Source organism: Mytilus californianus, unplaced genomic scaffold, assembly GCF_021869535.1.
Source record: "Mytilus californianus isolate M0D057914Y unplaced genomic scaffold, xbMytCali1.0.p SCAF_13, whole genome shotgun sequence".
NCBI classification, from domain to species: Eukaryota; Metazoa; Mollusca; class Bivalvia; order Mytilida; family Mytilidae; genus Mytilus; species Mytilus californianus.
This window is the reverse complement of record NW_026262615.1, coordinates 21565879-21586656: the sequence shown is the minus strand read 5'-3', so window position 1 is coordinate 21586656 and position 20778 is coordinate 21565879. Positions and strand designations below refer to the sequence as shown.

Sequence of the window (20778 nt, the reverse complement as noted above, 5' to 3'; positions counted from 1 at the left end):
TGAACAATATCTAAGAGGCCCAGTGGTAAAATAAAATCCCCGATCATGTGTGTGGGACCTATAAATTTTGAATCTGTACCAAATGGTGCCTAAATGAGCTTTTGCATTCTGTGTATTTTTTCAATAAAAAAAAGCATTACTGAGGGCTAGAAAAATTGAAAGGTTTTAAAGTTTAACAGAAAATAGTATTATTGTTATATTTTGAAACAACCATAGGCCTTACAACTTCAATTAGACATCCTCCCAAAAAATTGTCTTCTCATTTAAATTCATATTAAACAACTTACAGCTGCGATGGATGGTTTGCTGGCATCACCAGCTGGTGGGTGTGTAACATCAGCACCAAGAAATATCACAGGTTCTCTGAATACCGCTGGCCTGAAAAATTACACAAGTTAATTCAATTGTCAGGCAAAAAGTTGATAATGATGATGAATTAGTGTTTAATGTCCGGAGGCAAAAATAACATTCATATCAGGATGAAAGCATATTAATATTTTATGGGTATCAACCCTACTTTATACTAGACCAACATGACCCTGTTTTTTAACTATTTAGTTTCGCAATTTAACAATCCACTGTAAAATATGTCTCCCTATAGGTAACCTAACACATCATTCTGGCTCTGAGATGACCAGTCTTTGCCCTTAATCTAAAATGCTTCGAGCTAAGCAGAAAAGCAGCAAATACAATTTTCAACTCTTGAGTTCGATACCTGCTCACGTATAACCTCAGCGTACTATTATGATTGGGGAATAAGGTATATTGGTTAGATGTAAACAAGACAACATTACAAGATATGCTGGATCATTGGAACATTGATCATAACAGATGCCCGATGATTTCCACTGATAAACTGATCATCAAGATCAAGATAATCCCTGTTTATGACTTATGCGATACCCTTATTCACCAATAACTGCTACAAATATTCTTAAAGGTACTCGACAAGGATATTTCCACAGTATTATGTCTTAAGAGTTTCAGTCTGTACCAGATTTTTTTAATACCTACTAGCACAAAGCTGAAGGAAAAAAAATTATATATGTCTAACCGATATTTGAAATATTCACTAGCCTGAAAACAGTTATCATATGAAGTTTCTCAGCTCGTCTCATCAACTTGCTACAGAAGATTAGCTATCTGCACCTTAAAACAACAGATTCAAGTCTTAAGCTTTAGCTTTAATTTACCAGACAGCCATTATTTTTTTTACAGATTTATAAACTAGTCTTGTTAGGTAGACACTCACCTTATACTGGGCAGCAATATATTGTTAATTCCACCGAGTTTAACATTGATTTTAAGACATAGATTTGACAAGGTCTGTGGTGTGGTTTTATTTACATTCTTTGCCTGTACACATTGTGTTGCCAAACCGAACAAAATATCACCAACTCTTTTGACTTCAGCTGAAATAACATAACCTATTTATTAGCATCAGAAAGAATATCAACATTTGTAATACATTTGTAATATCATAGTATGATAATGGGTGTTTACATAATGGCCCTACTTTATGTCCCAAGGTCTGTAATAATGGCCTTTAAATACGATATCTACAATGGCCTAAGGCAGAGCCGAATAAAAAAGCTCAGAATTAAAATAACCATTTTATTATAATTCCAATTTCCTAAAAGTCAAAATGAACCAATACATGGATAATGAGGTTAATTCTTAATCATTGATTTCTAAGGTAAGCTTTCAGGAGCCATGGATTTTCTAATATATTGTTTAAAACTTCACAATCAAATGAAAAATAGTGTTGAGTATTAAAATTTCTGATTTTGATGAAAGTTATAACTGACAGTTGGTATTCCACTATTTTAAAACAGCTAAACAAATGTTACCTAAAAATTTATGCAAGTTGTTGAAGTACACAATGCAAAGACGTGTGTTTTTCCATGCATGAAAACTTACCATACACAGGTGTTTTACCGGGTAATACCACAACAATCAGCTGTAATCCTTGGTATGTGTTTTTTAGGTAACGGAACATTGGTTCTACTTGGTCTGGTCCTGTGGCATATTTACAGAAACAAGGCTGACCAAGAATTGGCATGCCAGCATCGTTTGATATCCTCTGTAGCTGCTGTGTGAAATTTCTAAAAAAAGATACCAATGTCCACAATATTAATGGACAGCAAAATACAGTATAGACTAGGGTAAACTGGGGTTCACATTATACCTTCCTTAGCGACTGATTTATCTCCACCTTAAATACCATCTTTGTAAGCCAAGTACAACTACACTTTACGCAAATAATTTCTGTGGATAGCAGCTTGTTCCCTATTCAGGGGAATTCCCCGATTTAAAATCCAAGTCAATTCTAGTCTCATATGGCGACATGCAGGGTTCTTATTACTTCTCCCTAAACTTAACAAATCTTATGTCACTTCAACATAGTGTTTCATATAATCTCAGATTTATCTAATAGATCAACTGGAAGACTAAGAACTGTCTAACCCATACCATCAATTCTATTTGAACCATCAAAGGTAAGAATTAATGTTTCAAATTTAAACAAATGAATTCAATACCATACCAGGCTAATGAATGATTAATTTATTCAACCAGCTGACATCTCAGAAAGATAGTGATTACATGGCAGTTAATTATATTTACAGCTGATTTGTGGATGCAATGTTTATATTTAGCCCTTATTGGCTGACTTTGCAAGCATTTATTTTCCTGATTTTCTGCTGATGTACTTATAAAAAGAATAAATGTTAATTCTGTAAACAGAAAATTGATGATTAATGAATGTGAAAACGCATCTCACAGTATATCATGCTCAAAGGAAACCTTATAACAAATTTCAAGATGCTCCAATTTTTAGTTCCGGAGAAAAATGTGGAGGAAATCTCTTGGGACTGATCGATGGACAGACAGGGGAAAAATGGTATACTTCCTTCGGAGCAGGGGTATAATGAACTTAGAAAATACACAAAATATACACAACATAGAAACATGTTCAGTTCTCTAAATTATTTTTAAAACAATGACTTCTTACCTTAATGCATCCTCGCGAACAGTCCTCTGAGGCGCAAAACAGGCTATGGCCCAAACCTTAATCTCCATACCGGAGTAGAACTGCTTGCCCCTCATATCCCAGACTCCCTGGTTGGGGACTGCAGCAGATTTAATCTATAGGTACAAAAGGGAGATCATTAAATACGTACCTCAAGCAATCTTCCCGAACTGTTCTCTGGGGAGCATAACAGGCGATGGCCCACACCCGAATCTCTATGCCTGAGTAAAACTGTTTTCCCCTCATGTCCCAAACACCTTGATTTGGCATTGCCTGGGATTTACTCTAGAAAAAGACGCAGTGATAATGTCCAGTTGTTGACAAAAAAAATATATCATTTTTTTCTGATATCAATCAAATTTCCATCAAAATATTTATAAAAAGTTGTGTCAACTCTTTCAAATTTGTGACTTTAAATACTTTTCGTTGAACTCTTTTTGAACAACAGCCCAGACTGTGCCATTCCTTTATAATGTTGCGTAGTTTACCATGCTATGGTACTGTGAATCCTTGGCTTATGAAAACCATACAAATAAGTTAACCTCAAATGATTTACAAAGATACTTCTTGAAATCTTAAAAAAAAATCAAAATGACAGAAGATAGTTTCATAATAGAACAAAAAATTTGAACAGAATACCTGAAAATTGAATATGTAGCACCAATGAACAACAAACTTTTCTCACTTTCAACAATTGTAAAGTTTGGACAAATATATCAGTTTTATTTAAGTTGTTTCAGTGATTTTAGATAAGACTTGTTTCACAATATTTCTCCAAGACCTACTGGATGTTTAATGCTGAGTTCACATGTAATTTAAATTAGATTCTCATTAACAAATTTGAATTAGTTTAATTCGCATTCGAAACGTTTTATGTCCAAACGTAAATTTAATATGAATTGCAATGCGCGTCAAATTCGCTTTATTGTCCGAACGACGTTAACTTTTAATTCACATTATCAATTAATTAATTTTAATTTAAAACAAAACAACCATTTTAGAACCAATAACATCTCCAAACTTGCCCTATTGATCTGATATGGCATTTATCGGAATCATTTTTTATTCTCATTTTCATAACAGGACTAGCAGTTTTCAATTTATTCCAAGAACATTTTTTGCCTGTTATTTTGCACAAAATGTCCAAGCACTTGTTCGGGTAATTCGTATTACAATCAAGAAAGTGTCCACACCAAAGTTAAATTCGAATTGAAGCGAATTAGCTATTTCTCATTAACGAAAACGCATTTCTAATACGAATTAGCCAATTCGAATTTGATTCAAATTAAAAAAATTCGAATTGAACGTACATGTGAACGAGGCATAAGTTGAAAGACCTCTGAATTCCTTAAGATGACCTCATTTGATCGGCTAAAGATGCACAATAATGTAACATCATTGTGAAACAATTAATGTGACCAAATTGAAAGAATTTCCTATATTGAGAATCAATATCTATTTAATTTCTACTAACAGGGAAAACATAAAAAGAAATTTATAAAGAATTCACAGTACTACCTATTAAAAGTCATTTGCCATAAAACATTTAACATAAAATTTCTCTAGATCAGACAATTCAGTTAAAAGTCACAAATTCAAAAGTCAGATAAAGTGTTTAAAAGAAAAAAAATGGAATTAAAATTTTCACACAAAATGGTTTAATTGGTTAGAAGAAAGAATGAGCTTAGCACTATCACTTTCCTATTGCAATAGACCAAGCAAAAAGTCAGAAATTATCTTTATTGCTTCTAATTTTGTCTTACTAAGTATCAAGCAATAGCTTCGTCAGCTTCTCAAAGCAATGCCCAGAGGGAGGTTACTAGTCTTATTTGTCAAATTTGTTTGAAAAAAAAAATTAAAAAAATATATAACCATTTCAAAAACTTTTCACCTTTATTATAGAATTTTTGAAAACACCAATAGTAATATAAGTAAAAATTCTAGCTAAAAAGAAAGAAATCAGGACAGTTAGTGTACTTCATAGAAGCTGACAAAAAGCTATTGCTGAATTAGGTAAATAAAAGCAGGTGTTGGCCATTAGCACTGTGATGTCCCACACAAACTCAATAATAAATATAACATATCCATCAGGCTGGGCTTTCTTCTTATATAAACAGTCACCAATGGTAACCATCCCCTTAGTTACCGCCTATTCCACAAATAAATGTGAAACGCTGGAAGGCACTAAATATCTATTTCCAATATTAATAATAAAGTGTGGACAGAGAGAAATGTCTTGCCTGTGAGACTGGACTTCCATGGCAGTTTAGACAAAATAAACTGATAAAGAGTGCATTTGTTTATAACCCGAAATTTTGTCATCGACAACTATCGTTTAGTCGATGTTAAGTTGCTAGAAACAAATACATTGTTTAATGACCTTTATCGTCCCTGCGTAATGAGACAGAAAAAGATTACACGTAAAAGTGCGATAAAATGAATGACCAGGACTTAGCGAAAAAGAACATGTGCTCGAAATTAGTTAAGCGACAGATGCAGAAACGAATGTATCGTTTATACCTCTCAACGATAAAAGACTACGCAACTATTTTGCCCTTACATCGTTTAGGTGAACGATGTCAACATTGACCAAAAAATGTAAGAAACAAATGGATTAAACGACTACGCGCGTAATCGTTTACATCTGATAGGTTAGAATCAAATGCGCTCTAAATATCCATATATCACCATGGTTGATTTATAAGTAGTAATTGCCATCATTACACCTTTAATTCATTCTGTGCCCGCTAGCCTCTTTCATGATCATTTGTGGAATAGTCATACAGATAAACATTCTATTTCATTTCATTAAAAACACATTTTTATACAATTCACATAAGATAATATTCATTCCAATGAAATTCACTCGACAAACTATCTGATAATTAAATTATTAATTATCTGTTTAATAATTCTTTGACAAGATGCCAAATTCTCAATAAATAAGTAATAAAAAGCATGCTCTTATTCTAAAATTGATGGTTATTTCTCAAATAAGTATATATTATTCTATGAAAAAATTAGTGGATTGTCTGTCCCAGTTGCAGTCCTTTTCTGTCCAGTGTAACTGTTAAAACTCTATATATATATATATATATACTGTGGATTCATTATTTTAGATGGATACCAATTTTCGTTGATATAGTCGGTAAAGGTGAACCACAAATTTAAATTTCAACAAAGTATCCATTTCCTAAAGGCTTGTATGCAGAGTTTGGCAAAACCTTGAAATTAAATGTCCACGAACATGCAGTTTCTCCTCAAGCCATGAAAATTGGTATCCACGGAAATAAATGAATCCACAATATTTGAATTAATAGAGGAGTGCTGTTCCTTCTTGCGATTTACACCACATGTCACTCCTAATAATTATATAGTTACAAATTCATATAAGTTATGTATATATATTAATACAGTGAATACAGTAAATAAGATATAAGTTTTAGTAGATTTGTGTGGTACATCCTTATTGACATCAACATACAAAAGGAACACATCATGCACACATATATTGGGCTCAACTCTTGACAAAAAAAGCAGAAAATTTGTTCCATAACTAGCCTTAATAGATCCAATTTAAAAAAAAAAGTTGTTTTAACATTTAACTTAAAAATTCTGTATTATATAACTTTGAATTTGATAAAGGTAACATCTTAAATCATATTTTAAGTCTCTTTCAAAATTCAATGTTTTGATTGTGTGATGAAATTTGCCTAACAATTTCAAAGTCTATATGCTGTGAATTTTGTAACATGTACAAATAGTCCAATAGTCACCAATATTTGAAATCAAAATAACATCTTTCATATAACAATTGCAATAATAAAAGCCAAAGCCATATTTATTTTATAATTTTAGAAAACCGCAGGACCAGAAGTAAAATCAATACTTTTTTCTCATGCATAGCAAAGTGATGAAACAAGTTCCTGCTTGGCATTCTGGGAAGGAGGAGATACACAGCTCTAACAGACAATTATTTATAGTTGTCAGGTCCTATAAGATCAAGGCAGATCAACATGATACGTCTCAACATATCAGAACCTTAATATAACATGCAGTGCACAGGCCACAACTGGTTTCCTCAAAAAGAGAGACTGGTCCCCTCTTTTACACTAAGTAATCACAATGTGTTAGTCATGCAGTCACATAGCAGACATGATTACAAATTATTGGAAGCTTCAGCCACATTATTTATTACGAATATCTCATGATTTTACTTAAATCTATAGTAAGGGAAAGAAGAAGGAAAGAAAAACAGAACATTTTGGACATTTACAGGTTTTTACTTTTCTGCTCTTGCAATATTTAGAACAATGCATTCATGCTCTTGTTAATAAAATGCTCTGCAGGGCGCAGCTTGATACGACCGCAGAGGTCGAACCCTGAACAGTTGGGGCAAGTATGGACACAACATTCAAGCTTGATACAGCTCTGAATTTGGATTGTGATTAAATATTTGACACAGCATAGGTTTCTGACACAGAATAAATGTGGTCTAAGAACTTAAAAATTTTAAATTGGACATTCACCTATTATGGTCCAATATCCAAAATCTAAATACATGGTTAGATTCAGCATATCAAAGAACCACAAGAATTCAATTTTTGATGAAATCAAACAAAGTTTAATTTTGGACCCTTTTGATCTCAATGTGGACAAAGTTGATAACGGGGCCCAAAAATCAAAAATCTAAATACATGGTTAGATTCAGCATATCAAAGAACCCCATATATTCAATTTTTGTTGAAATCAAACAAAGTTTAATTTTGGACCCCGATTTGGACCAACTTGAAAACTGGGCCCATAATCAAAAATCTAAACACATGTTTAGATTCAGCATATCAAAGAACCCTAAAAATTCAATTTTTGTTAAAATCAAACTAAGTTTAATTTTGGACCCTTTGGACCTTTATGTAGACCAATTTGAAAACGGAACCAAAAATTAAGAATCTAAATACACGGTAAGATTCGGCATATCAAAGAACCCCAATAATTCAATTTTTGATGAAATCAAACAAAGTTAAATTTTGGACCCTTTGGACCTCAATGTGGACCAATTAAAAAACGGGGCCCAAAATCCAAAAACTTAATACACGGTTAGATTCAGCATATGAAAGAACCCCATATATTCAATTTTTGTTGAAATCAAACAAAGTTTAATTTTGGACCCCGATTTGGACCAACTTGAAAACTGGGCCCATAATCAAAAATCTAAATACATGGTTAGATTCAGCATATCAAAGAACCGCATTTAAACAATTTTTGTTGAAATCAAACAAAGTTAAATTTTGGACCCCGATTTGGTCCAACTTGAAAACTGGGCCCATAATCAAAAATCTAAATGCATGGTTAGATTCAGCATATCAAAGAACCCCATATATTCAATTTTTGTTGAAATCAAACTAAGTTTAATTTTGGACCCTTTGGACTTTTATGTAGACCAATTTGAAAACGGAACCAAAAATTAAGAATCTAAATACACGGTTAGATTCGGCATATCAAAGAACCCCAATAATTCAATTTTTGATGATATCAAACAAAGTTAAATTTTGGACCCTTTGGACCTCAATGTGGACCAATTTAAAAACGGTGCCCAAAATCCAAAAACTTAATACATGGTTAGATTCAGCATATTAAAGAACCCCAAGAATTCAAGAATAAAACCCCATTGAAATTGATCAAGAAATAAGCAACTTATACGAAGTATATTCTTTTGCACAATACTGTGCAATTGAATATTTCTTGCTATTGCGCAATACTGTACAATTGACAATTTCTTGCTATTGCGCAATATTGTGCTATTGGATATTTTTTGCTATTGTGCAATACTGTGCAATTGAAGATTTCTTGCTATTGCGCAATACTGTGCAATTGAAGATTTCTTGCTATGGTGCAATACTGTGCAATTGAAAATTTCTTGCTATTGCACAATACTTATTGTATAATAATTTACACATCCTGTTTGGTGTGTATCTCCTTCCATATCATTATTATTTGCTTTTAAATATAAATCAGAAATAACCAACTTAAAATGGAAAATTTTAAAAGAAAAAAAAAGAAAAAAAAAGAAAAAAAAAGAAAAAAAAAAAATCCCCCCCCCAAATTTTTTGAACCCCCTTATGATTCATCACCCCCAAACTCAATCCCAGCCTTCCCTTTGTGGTATGGTACCTTGCAGTACAATTTCAGAGAGATCCATACACTTGAACACAAGTTATTGTCTGGAAACTAGAAAAATGCTTATTTTTGGCCCCTTTTTGGCCCCCAATTCCTAAACGTTTCGGGCAATTACCCCCAAACTCAATTCCAGCTTTCCCTTTGTGATATGGAACCTTGTAGTACAATTTAAGAAATATCCAAACACTTACACACAAGTAATTGTCATGAAACTAGAAAAATGCTTGTTTTTTGCCCCTTTTTTGGCCCCTAATTCCTAAAATTTTGAGGCAATTACCCCCAAAATCGATTACAGCCTTCCCTATGTGATATGGAACCTTGTGGTACAATGTCAGAGAGATCCATACACTTACACACAAGTTATTGTCTGGAAGTTACAAAAATGCTTATTTTTGGCCCCTTTTTGGCCCCTAATTCCTTAACTGTTGGTACCATAACCCCCAAAATCAATCCCAACCTTCCTTTCGTGGTATTGAACCTTATGGTAAAATTTCATGGAGATCCATTCACTTAAACTAAAGTTAGAGTGCGAAAACCAATGTGTCTTCGGACGACGCCAGACGACGCCGGACGACGACGACGCCAACGTCATACCAATATACGACCAAAAAATTTTAAATTTTTGCGGTCGTATAAAAAGGAGGCATCAATCATAATGAAAAGTTTCAGAAAATTTTTTGGTTAAAAAAGATTTTTCACTCTGAACTCTTAAGAATAAATGTGATATCTTATACATAAAAAACATGAAATAAAAGTATACAAAACATTTGGTAACTACTACAATTATTTCATGGTCTTTAATACAGTGAATTGTGTTTGAATAATTGCAAACATAAATCATATTCAACTATCACAAAGTAGTATTCCTATTAAGATATTCAAACTGTATTACACTAAATTCAAAGTATCAAATTCGATTACTGTGTAGGTTCGACATCTTTTACCTTTAAATTTATCAAAATGACTTTTTATAAAATAAATAATGCTTCAAAATTTTCAAACTTTTAACCCCCAAAAAATGGAACCACAACAGAGTAACACAGTTTTTGTAATAAACTTGATAAAATCATAAGATATTCATGACCCTCAACTTAAAGAGACATGGACACAGAAAAATTGAAACAATCAGTGAAAAAAAATCACTTTTATAGAAAACCAAAGTATTGTAAATCTAATTTCTTTTTTTGTTTTTGTTTTTATAAGAAAGCCGTGCACATCAGCCATGACTTGTATTGCACTTTGCTAGCTGTTTCCTGATATTCTGTTCAACCTAAATTACCAAAAAAAAAACATAAATTTTCAAAAGAATTGTAGTTGTCATATTTTAGAACATACATTAGTCTGTCACATCTTGATAAAAAAAAAGCCAACTGTGATATTTATGAATTAAAAGAAAGGGTCATTTGAATCTTTTTTAAATATAACAATTTTTCTTTCAATTACACTATTAAAGCACTGAACATGCAAAGATAAAATAGGTCAAATTTGCTGAATAAAGGTCTTCTTGATTCCAAAATCTTTTTTCTTTACACAATTTAAAAAAAAAATCAATAATTTCTAGATATCACACTTGTTTTTTTTTTATAATGATATATTTTATAAGGATAACAAATCTTAATTTCCACTGAGGAGCAGATACTTTATTCAATCAAGAAACAGCTATGGTACCATGGATACAAGTAAGAATTTAGCAGCATTATAAACTTAGGCAGTTTGTGTAAGGGTACGAGTGCAAGTCATCATTCCTACAGTTCAAAACTTCTCTAATGTATCACATTCACCATTCATTTGACAAATTAAATATTTATATACAAATAAAAAACCCTAAAGCAATTCCAGGGTAAATTTTCTTTTGGTGCATCTCAAAAATATTTACCATTTTTTCTCTCTTTTACTCTGATACTTTTACTTTCAATTTCGTTAAAAAATTCCAAATTTCATTGTTTTGAACTGCAAGAATATTTCAAGTCAAGGACATCATTTTTAGAAAAACCTGTTTTTCTCTTACCCTTCCCCCATACTGGATTTTTGGGGGGTTTAATACACGACCGTGCACCTCGACCATCACTGGGTTGATCTGAACACCGAACGTTTGCAGGAAAGGATCCGCATTGAAATTTGCCTTTCGGACCTAGGTTAATGACAGACGGGCACAAAATACAAGAATTAGCACAACAAAATCTGACAAGATGCCACACAAAGTACTGGATGTACCGTTGTTAATGTTAATTAATGTGCAAAAATAATAATAATGATTACGAGTGTGTGTGTGTTCATAATTTACCTCAAAGCACCCATTTCTCCTTTCTGTCATAAAATCAATATTTCAAAGTATTGACTTTTTTTACCTGGTTAAAAAATTTGTATGAAGGAACAAAGGAGCTTTAAATGAAGCTAAGTAAATTTATTAAAAAAAGAAGGAAAGAACCATATTATTCATTCTCAAAACTGCTTTGACAGTAAATTGTAACACACACATTCCCATATTTTCTAGTGATTGATAAATATTGGCATACCCTGCCTCCATATTCGATTCTTGGCGGGGGCAGCACACGCCCTCTGACCTCAGTCATTTGGTAGGAAACACTGATACCAAAAGTTTGTAGGTAAGGGTCTTTGTTGAAGTCAGCTTTTTGTACCTGGTGATAGGGTGATAGTGATATGACGATAATGATATGACTAGGCAATAATGGTAAGCTTATCACATGTGCTGATATACCAACATTTATAATTCAACCTTGTTATGGATCTTATTTCCAATCTCTCAAGCAATAATCATTTTTTCAATCACATAAGCAATAAATTTTTTTTTCAATCTCGTAAGCACTACACTTTTTTTCAACCTCATAAGCAATAAACTTTTCTTAAACAATATATAAATGTCACTATTTAACTAGGTATATACCAGTGAAACTATTTTAAATTATTAGTCTTGAATCATAGCATTTATCATTCAAATTGATATAACAGTTGAAATTGACATAAAGAACTTTTAACAGATGTTGTTGGTCTAAGAAACAATTTTTTCTCTTTTACATATAAACACCAGCACATGCAAAGCTTGCCACACAAACCAATATCTCACTGATAATACTGTTTTTGCATAAAATGTAAACTATACATTTGATAAAGATTTTTTTTTAGATTCATTTTCCCATGGTAAATGATGTTGATCTCACTTTCATCCATCATAGCAAGTCTTTCCAAATACCAATTTTTAGGTATCAAAAGAGGCACTAGCTATTCCCATTTAAACACTGTGTCTGTCCTAAGTCAGGAATGTGCTAAAGCCTTGTTCAGATCATTTAACTGTCATTCAGTACTTTGTTTAAATAGATAATTTCTCATGCAAATGTAAAAGGCCCCTATTAAGCATGTTAAGAAAGCCATGACTTCAATGTTGAATCCATCTTTCTCACAACTACCTAAAGTAGTTATTAGTCATCTGATATGTCCATAGTTGTTTTGTATCAAAGCCATATACCCCATAAGATTTTACAAATTTTAATGAGGACAGAAATCTATACTGGATGGATGAATGGATTGTAGTGATATGTCCATTGGCAAATATTACATGCATTTCAGGATGAGAATATGTTGATGACTATATGAACATGAACCCTGTTTTTTACTAGACCAACAGGCTGAGCTGGATTTTTAATCATTTTAACATACTAGTTCACAAGGTAACAGTCAGCAGGATGGCATGTCACCCTATCGGAAACATTATTTGTACTCCAAGCCGACCAATCTTTGCTCTTCCTCCTAAATGCCTATGCTTGGCAAAGAAGTAGCAAATACCAATATTCTAGCCGTTGTCAGTAATATATACTGTTAAACAATTATTTTTTGGCATATACTTTTTAGCCCTTTGTAGCTCAGTGTGTATGATATACTTTCTTTGTTGGTGTATTCGTATAACAGAAAATACATCGCTAGCAATTATGAGTTTAGCTTTTGAATCTCTGGTTCCATTTTGCTCTTTTTTAGTGTGTATATCTAATAAATCTGTCAGAAGCTATTTTCCTGAACAACATCAATAATAATCACACATTTAAACTGTATATTTTAACTTTGACATGATACATGGTCACTTTTGTTTATCTTGAATCTGGTGTCCCTTTTAATAACTGCTCAGTGTGTTATCTTTACTTTAATAGCCTTTACTCTCTTAATGTGTCAAAAATTATTTCTGATATACACATTTTCATTTTAGATAAACATTATACATGTATCATAATTGTCAGAAAAGATATAACAATAAAACATTAATAAACATCAATTAATCAATCATAATGGTTGGAACAAAGGAACTATACTTTAATAAACAGTTTATCTTTATGAAAATAGTATATCATTATAGAGATTTGTAGCAAAATAAACCCTTAAATTTCATTTTTTCGTAATCAATTTTCCTTCATTAAAAAGCCAAATGAAAAAAAATTAAACTTACCAAGTTATTGATTTCTTTTTCTCTGTCTGGAGCTGATCTAGCTGTGGCCTTAAAACAAACAATATTTGTTTAAAAAAACTATTACATACTTTTTTTTCTAGAAATTGTCTATACTTACCTAATCAAACAATTACTTGTAAAAATACAGTCACCTTTGAACTCTGATATGTAAGATTAAGATATCAATGCAGTTACTTTTAACAAACTGATGGAGAAATGCTTTAAATACTGACTTTTCCTAATAAAGAATCATACTTTTCCATTTCTTTCTCTCCATGGTTTTTTACTTGTTCTTTAATCGAAAATTAATAATTAAACATGATTTGAACACAGTAGTGATGTGTTAACAGTATTCTTAAAAAGTTCTGAAAGTTTACTCAATGATATTTCAGGAGACAAAAATTATCAAAGGGTTGGAAGATATTAACAAATTTTGTAAAGAATGATGATTCCAATTGGAAAAGGAAAATATACACTACACTTTTCATAAAATTGTTTTAAATAATTTTTCCAAATCCCTCTGAAATTGTTTCGAAAAAGCCTGAAATAAATTAACATATCAAAGCTAACTGCTATTTCTGCAAAGCAACATGAGGCAAAACCACACAGCTTACACACAGATAATTCTCAAATTTAATACTTTAACTGGCTTGCTACTAATTTTACCTTCAAAGGAACACAAAATTTAGCAATTTTATCACAAAAAAACAAAACAGCTATTTTTACCCTTGTACTTAGCTCAAGTAAGTTGTATCTATTCTCAGCATTGCCATGAGACATGGTTCAATCTTACAAACTGGGATTATTTATAAATAACAAGTGAAACTGCAAGCTACTGCTCACTGATGTTACCCCCGCACGCCCAGGAAGTTGTTGAGTGATTAATCTGAAAACGTATCACACTGTATACATGGTATAGCGAATTATATAAACCCTGAAACCAAATTTCAGAAATCCTTATGATGTAGTTCCTGAGAAAGATGCGAGGAATAATATTCATGGGACAAATGGACAGACGGACTGACAGAGGTAAAACCGTATACCCCCACTTTTTTAAAGCGGGGCTATAACAACAAAAATAAAAGTATTATTAGCATAAAAATAAACTACTTTCTAGATTTGTCAATAAACATTGGGAGGTATGTATAGTGTGAGCAATATATCCATATCTTTTAAGATATTAATTTCAAGTACTTTGGATTTATTTATTTTCATGGATACCAATTAGTGTTGATTGTGGAAAAATCATATTTTATTTTCTATTTTATTACTTGGCTTTGTCAAATACTGCATACAAGCCTATAGAAAATTTGTACTTCATTGAACATTTAAATTCCTGGTTAAACTATACACCTTATCGCTATTTGTCCGCCATTACTGGACATCACACAGGTTCCCGTAAAATGTTGACGTCACAATACAAAATATCTGCCGCCACAATGGAAACGTGATTGTTGTACGACGTCAAAAGTTCAAGTGGGACAGATTCTCGGGTCAGCCGGGAATAGCGATGTGTATTCCCATCAATTCCATCAAGCACATTGGCTTGGATTAGGAAGAGTATGTTGTGATGTGAAAATGACCTAGTTATAAAATAAATTCTATTCTTGTTTCACCCACTTCAATTTGAATAGCATGAATAGTCATGGGCTACTTGACCAGGGTGAATTTCTATCCCTGTTTTTTTGTATTTCACCAAATGTAAAAGTAACTGTTGAAAAACACATCTAAAGAAATAATCCTATATATGGGAAAAGGCTGTTTCAAAAGTTCTATATTATTAAGTATTCTCCTTCCTACAACTTATCATAAATATAAAGAATTGGACAAAAATCTTTCATGAAACAGTGTGTAATTTTATTTCAAAGAGATGTTATATAATTACAGAATCAGCAATATTTTTTATCCAATTAAGAAACAGCAGAAGAAATTTAGAAATTCCCAGTTGTAAGTTTGTTAGTCACAAGCCATTATAAATCTAGCTGGGACCTCCATGTTACCATGGCAACTACCACCTGGCATTGCTAACCCACACCCCTTAAATTAACAGCTTGTGCACTGTTTAATGTCTGCCTCATGTAAATGCTTCAGAAATAGATGTCAACTTATTTGAGAAACCTTGATCATTGTCGATGTCTGCATATCTGTCAATTTCTTTATACATCTTTGTCCTCCCACTATATTGCACACCTGTAAAAGAAACATTTAACTATGCAGGTATAATAAATAACATTTTGGAAGTAAAACTACTGCATCAACTTGAAATATGATTTGACTGGAATGAATCACTGTAAATTCAGAATTTTTGCAACCATGGTATAGGTATCACAAAAATAAAACTTGCTATTTAAATGTTGATAGCATTATGTATTTTCAGCAGTTTCTGTTTTTGTTTTTTGGCATGGCATTCTCAATTTCTCTTCTACTTGAGTTTTGAATATCCCCTTCGTATCTGTCGCCTCTTTTTGTTTAACTGTGATATGTGGTCTCAGTTTCAACTATACAAAACATTTGATTGAGGGACTAAAACCACACACATTTTTGAATGAATGGGTGTTTTATATATCAGATTAACACTATTTATATAAAGTGACTCACTTCTAATGGTAAGTATGTGTGTTTCTGTTCCTGACCTACTTGTAAACAGGGTAAATGTGGATACCTGTAAATATACAAATTAATAAGTCAAAAACATGACCTACATGTAGACAGGGTAAATGTGGATACCTGTAAATATACAAATTAATAAGTCAAAAACACGACCTACTTGTAGACAGGGTAAATGTGGATACCTGTAAATATACAAATAAGTCAAAAACAAACTTTTACATTATAAAATTGAGAATGGAAATGGGAATGTGTCAAAGAGACAACAACCCAACCAAAAAGCAGAAAACAGCCCATTTATGTCCGTTTTAATTGTTTTTAATAACATTTATTACATTATGTTCCTGGTACATTCAATCTTTATTAGGAACAAAGATATAGGTGAGATAGAAATTTAATTTAAAAGGAAATTTTGTATTAACACAATGTTTAGAACAACAATAATAAATACATTTGAATGCATGGATATCTTGTATACCAAAAGACAAAAATGTTATTAAATTGAACTCTTTACTCTTTGACTGTGCTAGTTTAAAGATAAAACAGACACAAGACAACAACATATGGTCAACCAAAATAGAAATTTTCAAGTCTCCATAATCCCTTCAAAGATAAACAAATGACCCACTCTAATTCGCAAATATACATGTGATGTTCGTTTCTGTCTTTCTGTGAACATCTAGTTTTTCTGGTGTGTCAGTGGTTGAGTTGTGTTGTTCTGTCCGGTATATTTTTGCGAGTCCTGTTTTAATGTTATGTATTATGAAATGCAATTTCCAACTTACTGTAACTTCATTTTATATCTCTCCAGGAAATATCTAGCTACTGTACATTCTACTGTTTGGCCTGATTCTAACTGTAAGGGGAATCTGAAACATAAACCAGATAACACATAACTGTACATTCTATCATATGATTCTAAACGTACAAGATTCAGAATTTTATGACAATGTGACAGGATCATGAGGATCTATCCTATCCTTTAAATTGACATTTGTAATTTGTAATTTAATCTTATTGATTGAATGATGTGTGAGTGCCTAACATCCAGAGCAAATATTACTTGCAAATTCATTTAAACAGTTTGATGCCAATGTCATCTAAATATATCTAGCTTTGCAAAATTTTAATGGTATAACCTAGAAGCAAAATAGATACAAAGAATCAATAAATCAACTCTTGTCACAAATGTCACATGAATATAACAGTGTTAATAAATCAACATTTTACAATCTCTATGGTCTATTGGATAATTAAAATAAAAGAAGAATGTGTCTGAGGACACAAATGCCCCACTTAAGCTTCAAACAAAAGAAAATGGGACAGACAGAAGGAAGGAAAGATGGAAGGACCCATGGTCAAGGGTAACACTAAATGCCCCCTTCACCTTGCGGCGATGGCATAAACAAGGTTTATAAAGAAGCTTAAAAGTTACAGAGATCATTTGTTTTCATAATCATTACTGTAAATATTTAGTCAGATTTGATCCCTATAACTAATTCTTACAAATTGTAGATACTTACGACTGAGTCTGTGCTGGTCGACGAGTCACGTTACACACTCTGTATTTCCTCCTCATGGTACCACAGTGAGTTATCTCTACTTTCAAACCTGTTATGTGACAGTGAAACAAATAAGAAAGTTACTATAATGACCGTTCTAATACTGAATTCTGTGCAGTGGTAAAGAGAAAGTAGCATGTCATGTAAAGAGGTCAAGGAAGTAAAACAAAGCATAAACATTCTTTTCAGCCGACAGGCAAAATCTTAACTGGACTAATTGTATCAACTCTGAGCCAGATTGATTGTTGTTTGCTTAAAGTCCAGTGGCAAATATTTCATGCAAAATCTTAATTCGACTACTTGTATCTTATCTGAGCTTGATAGATTGTTGTTTGCTTAAGGTCCAGTTGCAAATATTTCATGCATGTTGAGTATAGAAACACTGAGCTAGAGAGTTCTTGACTAGACTCCTGTACCATAAATACTAGCAGTGTTTGAGTTTCTTGCCATCATGTATACTGAAGACTTGCCGTTTTCATGCATGGCCTCTTAAAGTAGTGAAGATGATAATGGAATAGGCCTGGATTCCTAGTAAACCTAGGTCACCTAATACTCTTTATTGGACGATCTTTATTGAAGTTTTCCTACTACTAGTTATCTTCTCAGCAAAATAATTTGCACCCTCCAAGGACAAGGTGCAAACAGACTTGCCGGTTCAATTATTTGTCTGCTTGATTAGCATTTTTTTAAAAATAAATTTGACAGCAACAAGCTTGGACAAGTAAGACTTGTAATATTCTTAGTCCTGGTTGTATATGTGACCCAATTTAATATAATACTGGTTGGTATTGTATTTTCATTGTAAGCCTACAGTAGTCAAAGAAAAGTTAAATAACGATAGGTATTCTTATACATAGCCGTCACATCATCACATCAATATCGGATAATATATAATTACCGTACTTCATCCAATTAAGAATTCCGGAGAACATGTCAAGCAATTTTCACTGTACCTTGTGAATATGCCATTAACATCTTATTTCTTCACTCCTTGGCATTCATTTAAATGATAATAGGCCCTTATGAAGCAGTAGTACTGAGGATTGAAGAGGCTTAAATATGTTGTAGATACTTGCATCTAAAATGCCTGACAAGCCAACTTTCATATATTTTTAATATAGTTCATTTTTATTGTCAAAACAAGTGATCTGAAAATGTCTAATACAAGAACTCCTATTTTATTTGGTTCAACTAGTGTTTTGTGCAAATGAAGTTGAACTTGGAAATAAATTTACAGAGCTATCATTTTACTGTTTTTGTTTATAAAAGAAATTTCACTGATTTTATAACAGAAGGTAATTGGCTTGCTGGGCAAATCTAGAACAGAAAAACACATAAATGCAGAGAGCAACCGTTCTCTCTACAAAGGATAAACTGACTAATTGATAATTTTGTTGTTGTAAAAAGCCATGCAATCAAATAAAGATACATGTATTGCAGAAAACCGAAGGTTGAGTTTCAAACTATATTCCAGTTTAAGAAAAAACCAAATGCAACACTTTTGTCAATACTATAACAAATTTTTCACAATATCCAAAATTTTAAAAATATTGTAAACAAATCTTAGATATATGACTGCTTTTTTCCTGTGACAAACAAGTCCTAAACTAAAATCAAAATGAAATGTTATATTTAAATAAAATTTATCTGTGACAGGGTCTCTTCCTTCTTTTAATCTTTACAGCTTTCTACTAAACAGAACAAACAACATTATAACATCATATCAAATTCAACGAAACCTCAACACAGTATATTAATCATATATGTTGCTATTATCTTTAACCACTGCACAAAACTAATGAAAAAGTTTTGTTATGAAACATTATCTTTAACTAATTAATCAAATTGAATGTGTTTCAATATCCTTTTGAATTTAATAAAAAAATATTTTACTTTTAACTGAAACTGTAAATATTACAAAATAGCTATAAAAAAAAAATTAAAAAAATTATATATAAATAAATAAATGAATCCATAACTTAAGCTAAAACCACAACAAATATAAGCATGCCAATATAATTAAAGGGGACTATAAACTTTTCTTCATATATATCGACTTATTAGATTTGAATTGAATCTCTTCTTTTTATTTATCACCATGGTCACATTCAATTTTTCATGCAATTACGAAATACCTATTTCAGTTATTTGAAATCACCTATAAATCAATTTTACTGGCTGTTTAACAGGAAATTATGCAGTCTGTCGAAAACTTTAAGTCACTAATAAAATAATTTTATATACAGATACCATAAAATACTGTAAAATTATTAATTTCTAGCTAGCAATTAAATTGTTTTCTTGATCCAGAAACACTACATAAATTCTACATACTCTTTATCTATAATCTGAACACCCTTTTATGTTGTCCCAAAGAAAATATTCACTTTCCTTAATTAATAGGACTAATTACTGTTAATAAATAATTCTGGCACACTTCATGAATGTTAAAAGAAGCCATACATGTAAATCACAAACAAATTCAGTGGGAGTGTGCAGGGATTTAGTATTTAATAGATTTTACAAAAGAATATGACTTTGAAAGTAAAATACATTTAAATTTATTCAACACTTTCATATCTAAAGGACTTTTAGTTAATGGGAAACACACACAGCTGTCTGAGACACCAAAAAATGTTTCAATAATCGTTCATGTTTCAGACTTTATATATCACAATGAAATGCAACAAGAAGAAAAAAGAAAATTGTCATGAATCATTGTTGAAATTTTTTTTATCATAATTTGCATATTATTTATCAGGTAGATGATAAAACAATTCAAAAGAAATAAGTACAGCCTCTACTTAGTCAAGAGAAAACATGACCGAAACGACTTTTATTCTTGATTTGGATTTTCAGGCTTGCAGTACTATACAATCTGCATCCCTGCCTAGCAATTTAAATTATTGAGTAAAAATTACAGATTTTGCATTCCTGAATTTGGAATC

At 31.8% G+C, this 20778-nt stretch overlaps 1 protein-coding gene across 8 annotated transcripts in view; it reads right to left on the bottom strand.

The window, feature by feature from the left end:
- Positions 1-20778, bottom strand: part of LOC127723363 (protein argonaute-2-like) — a 49932-nt gene that overhangs the window by 14307 nt on the left and 14847 nt on the right. For 3 of the 8 annotated variants that reach the window (XM_052229939.1, XM_052229941.1, XM_052229943.1), the window contains 10 exons: positions 17792-17879; positions 17054-17137; positions 16260-16323; positions 15780-15851; positions 13662-13709; positions 11217-11339; positions 3014-3147; positions 1921-2105; positions 1253-1412; positions 288-378 (listed from right to left, as the gene is read on the bottom strand). In XM_052229939.1, the coding sequence (XP_052085899.1) occupies positions 288-378; positions 1253-1412; positions 1921-2105; positions 3014-3147; positions 11217-11339; positions 13662-13709; positions 15780-15851; positions 16260-16323; positions 17054-17137; positions 17792-17879 (1049 nt within the window). Of the gene's footprint in view, positions 1-287; positions 379-1252; positions 1413-1920; positions 2106-3013; positions 3148-3182; positions 3317-11216; positions 11340-11724; positions 11848-13661; positions 13710-15779; positions 15852-16259; positions 16324-16424; positions 16454-17053; positions 17138-17791; positions 17880-20778 lie in introns of all 8 variants that reach the window. The other 5 variants (XM_052229937.1, XM_052229940.1, XM_052229936.1 and 2 more) reach the window with 3 other exon arrangements.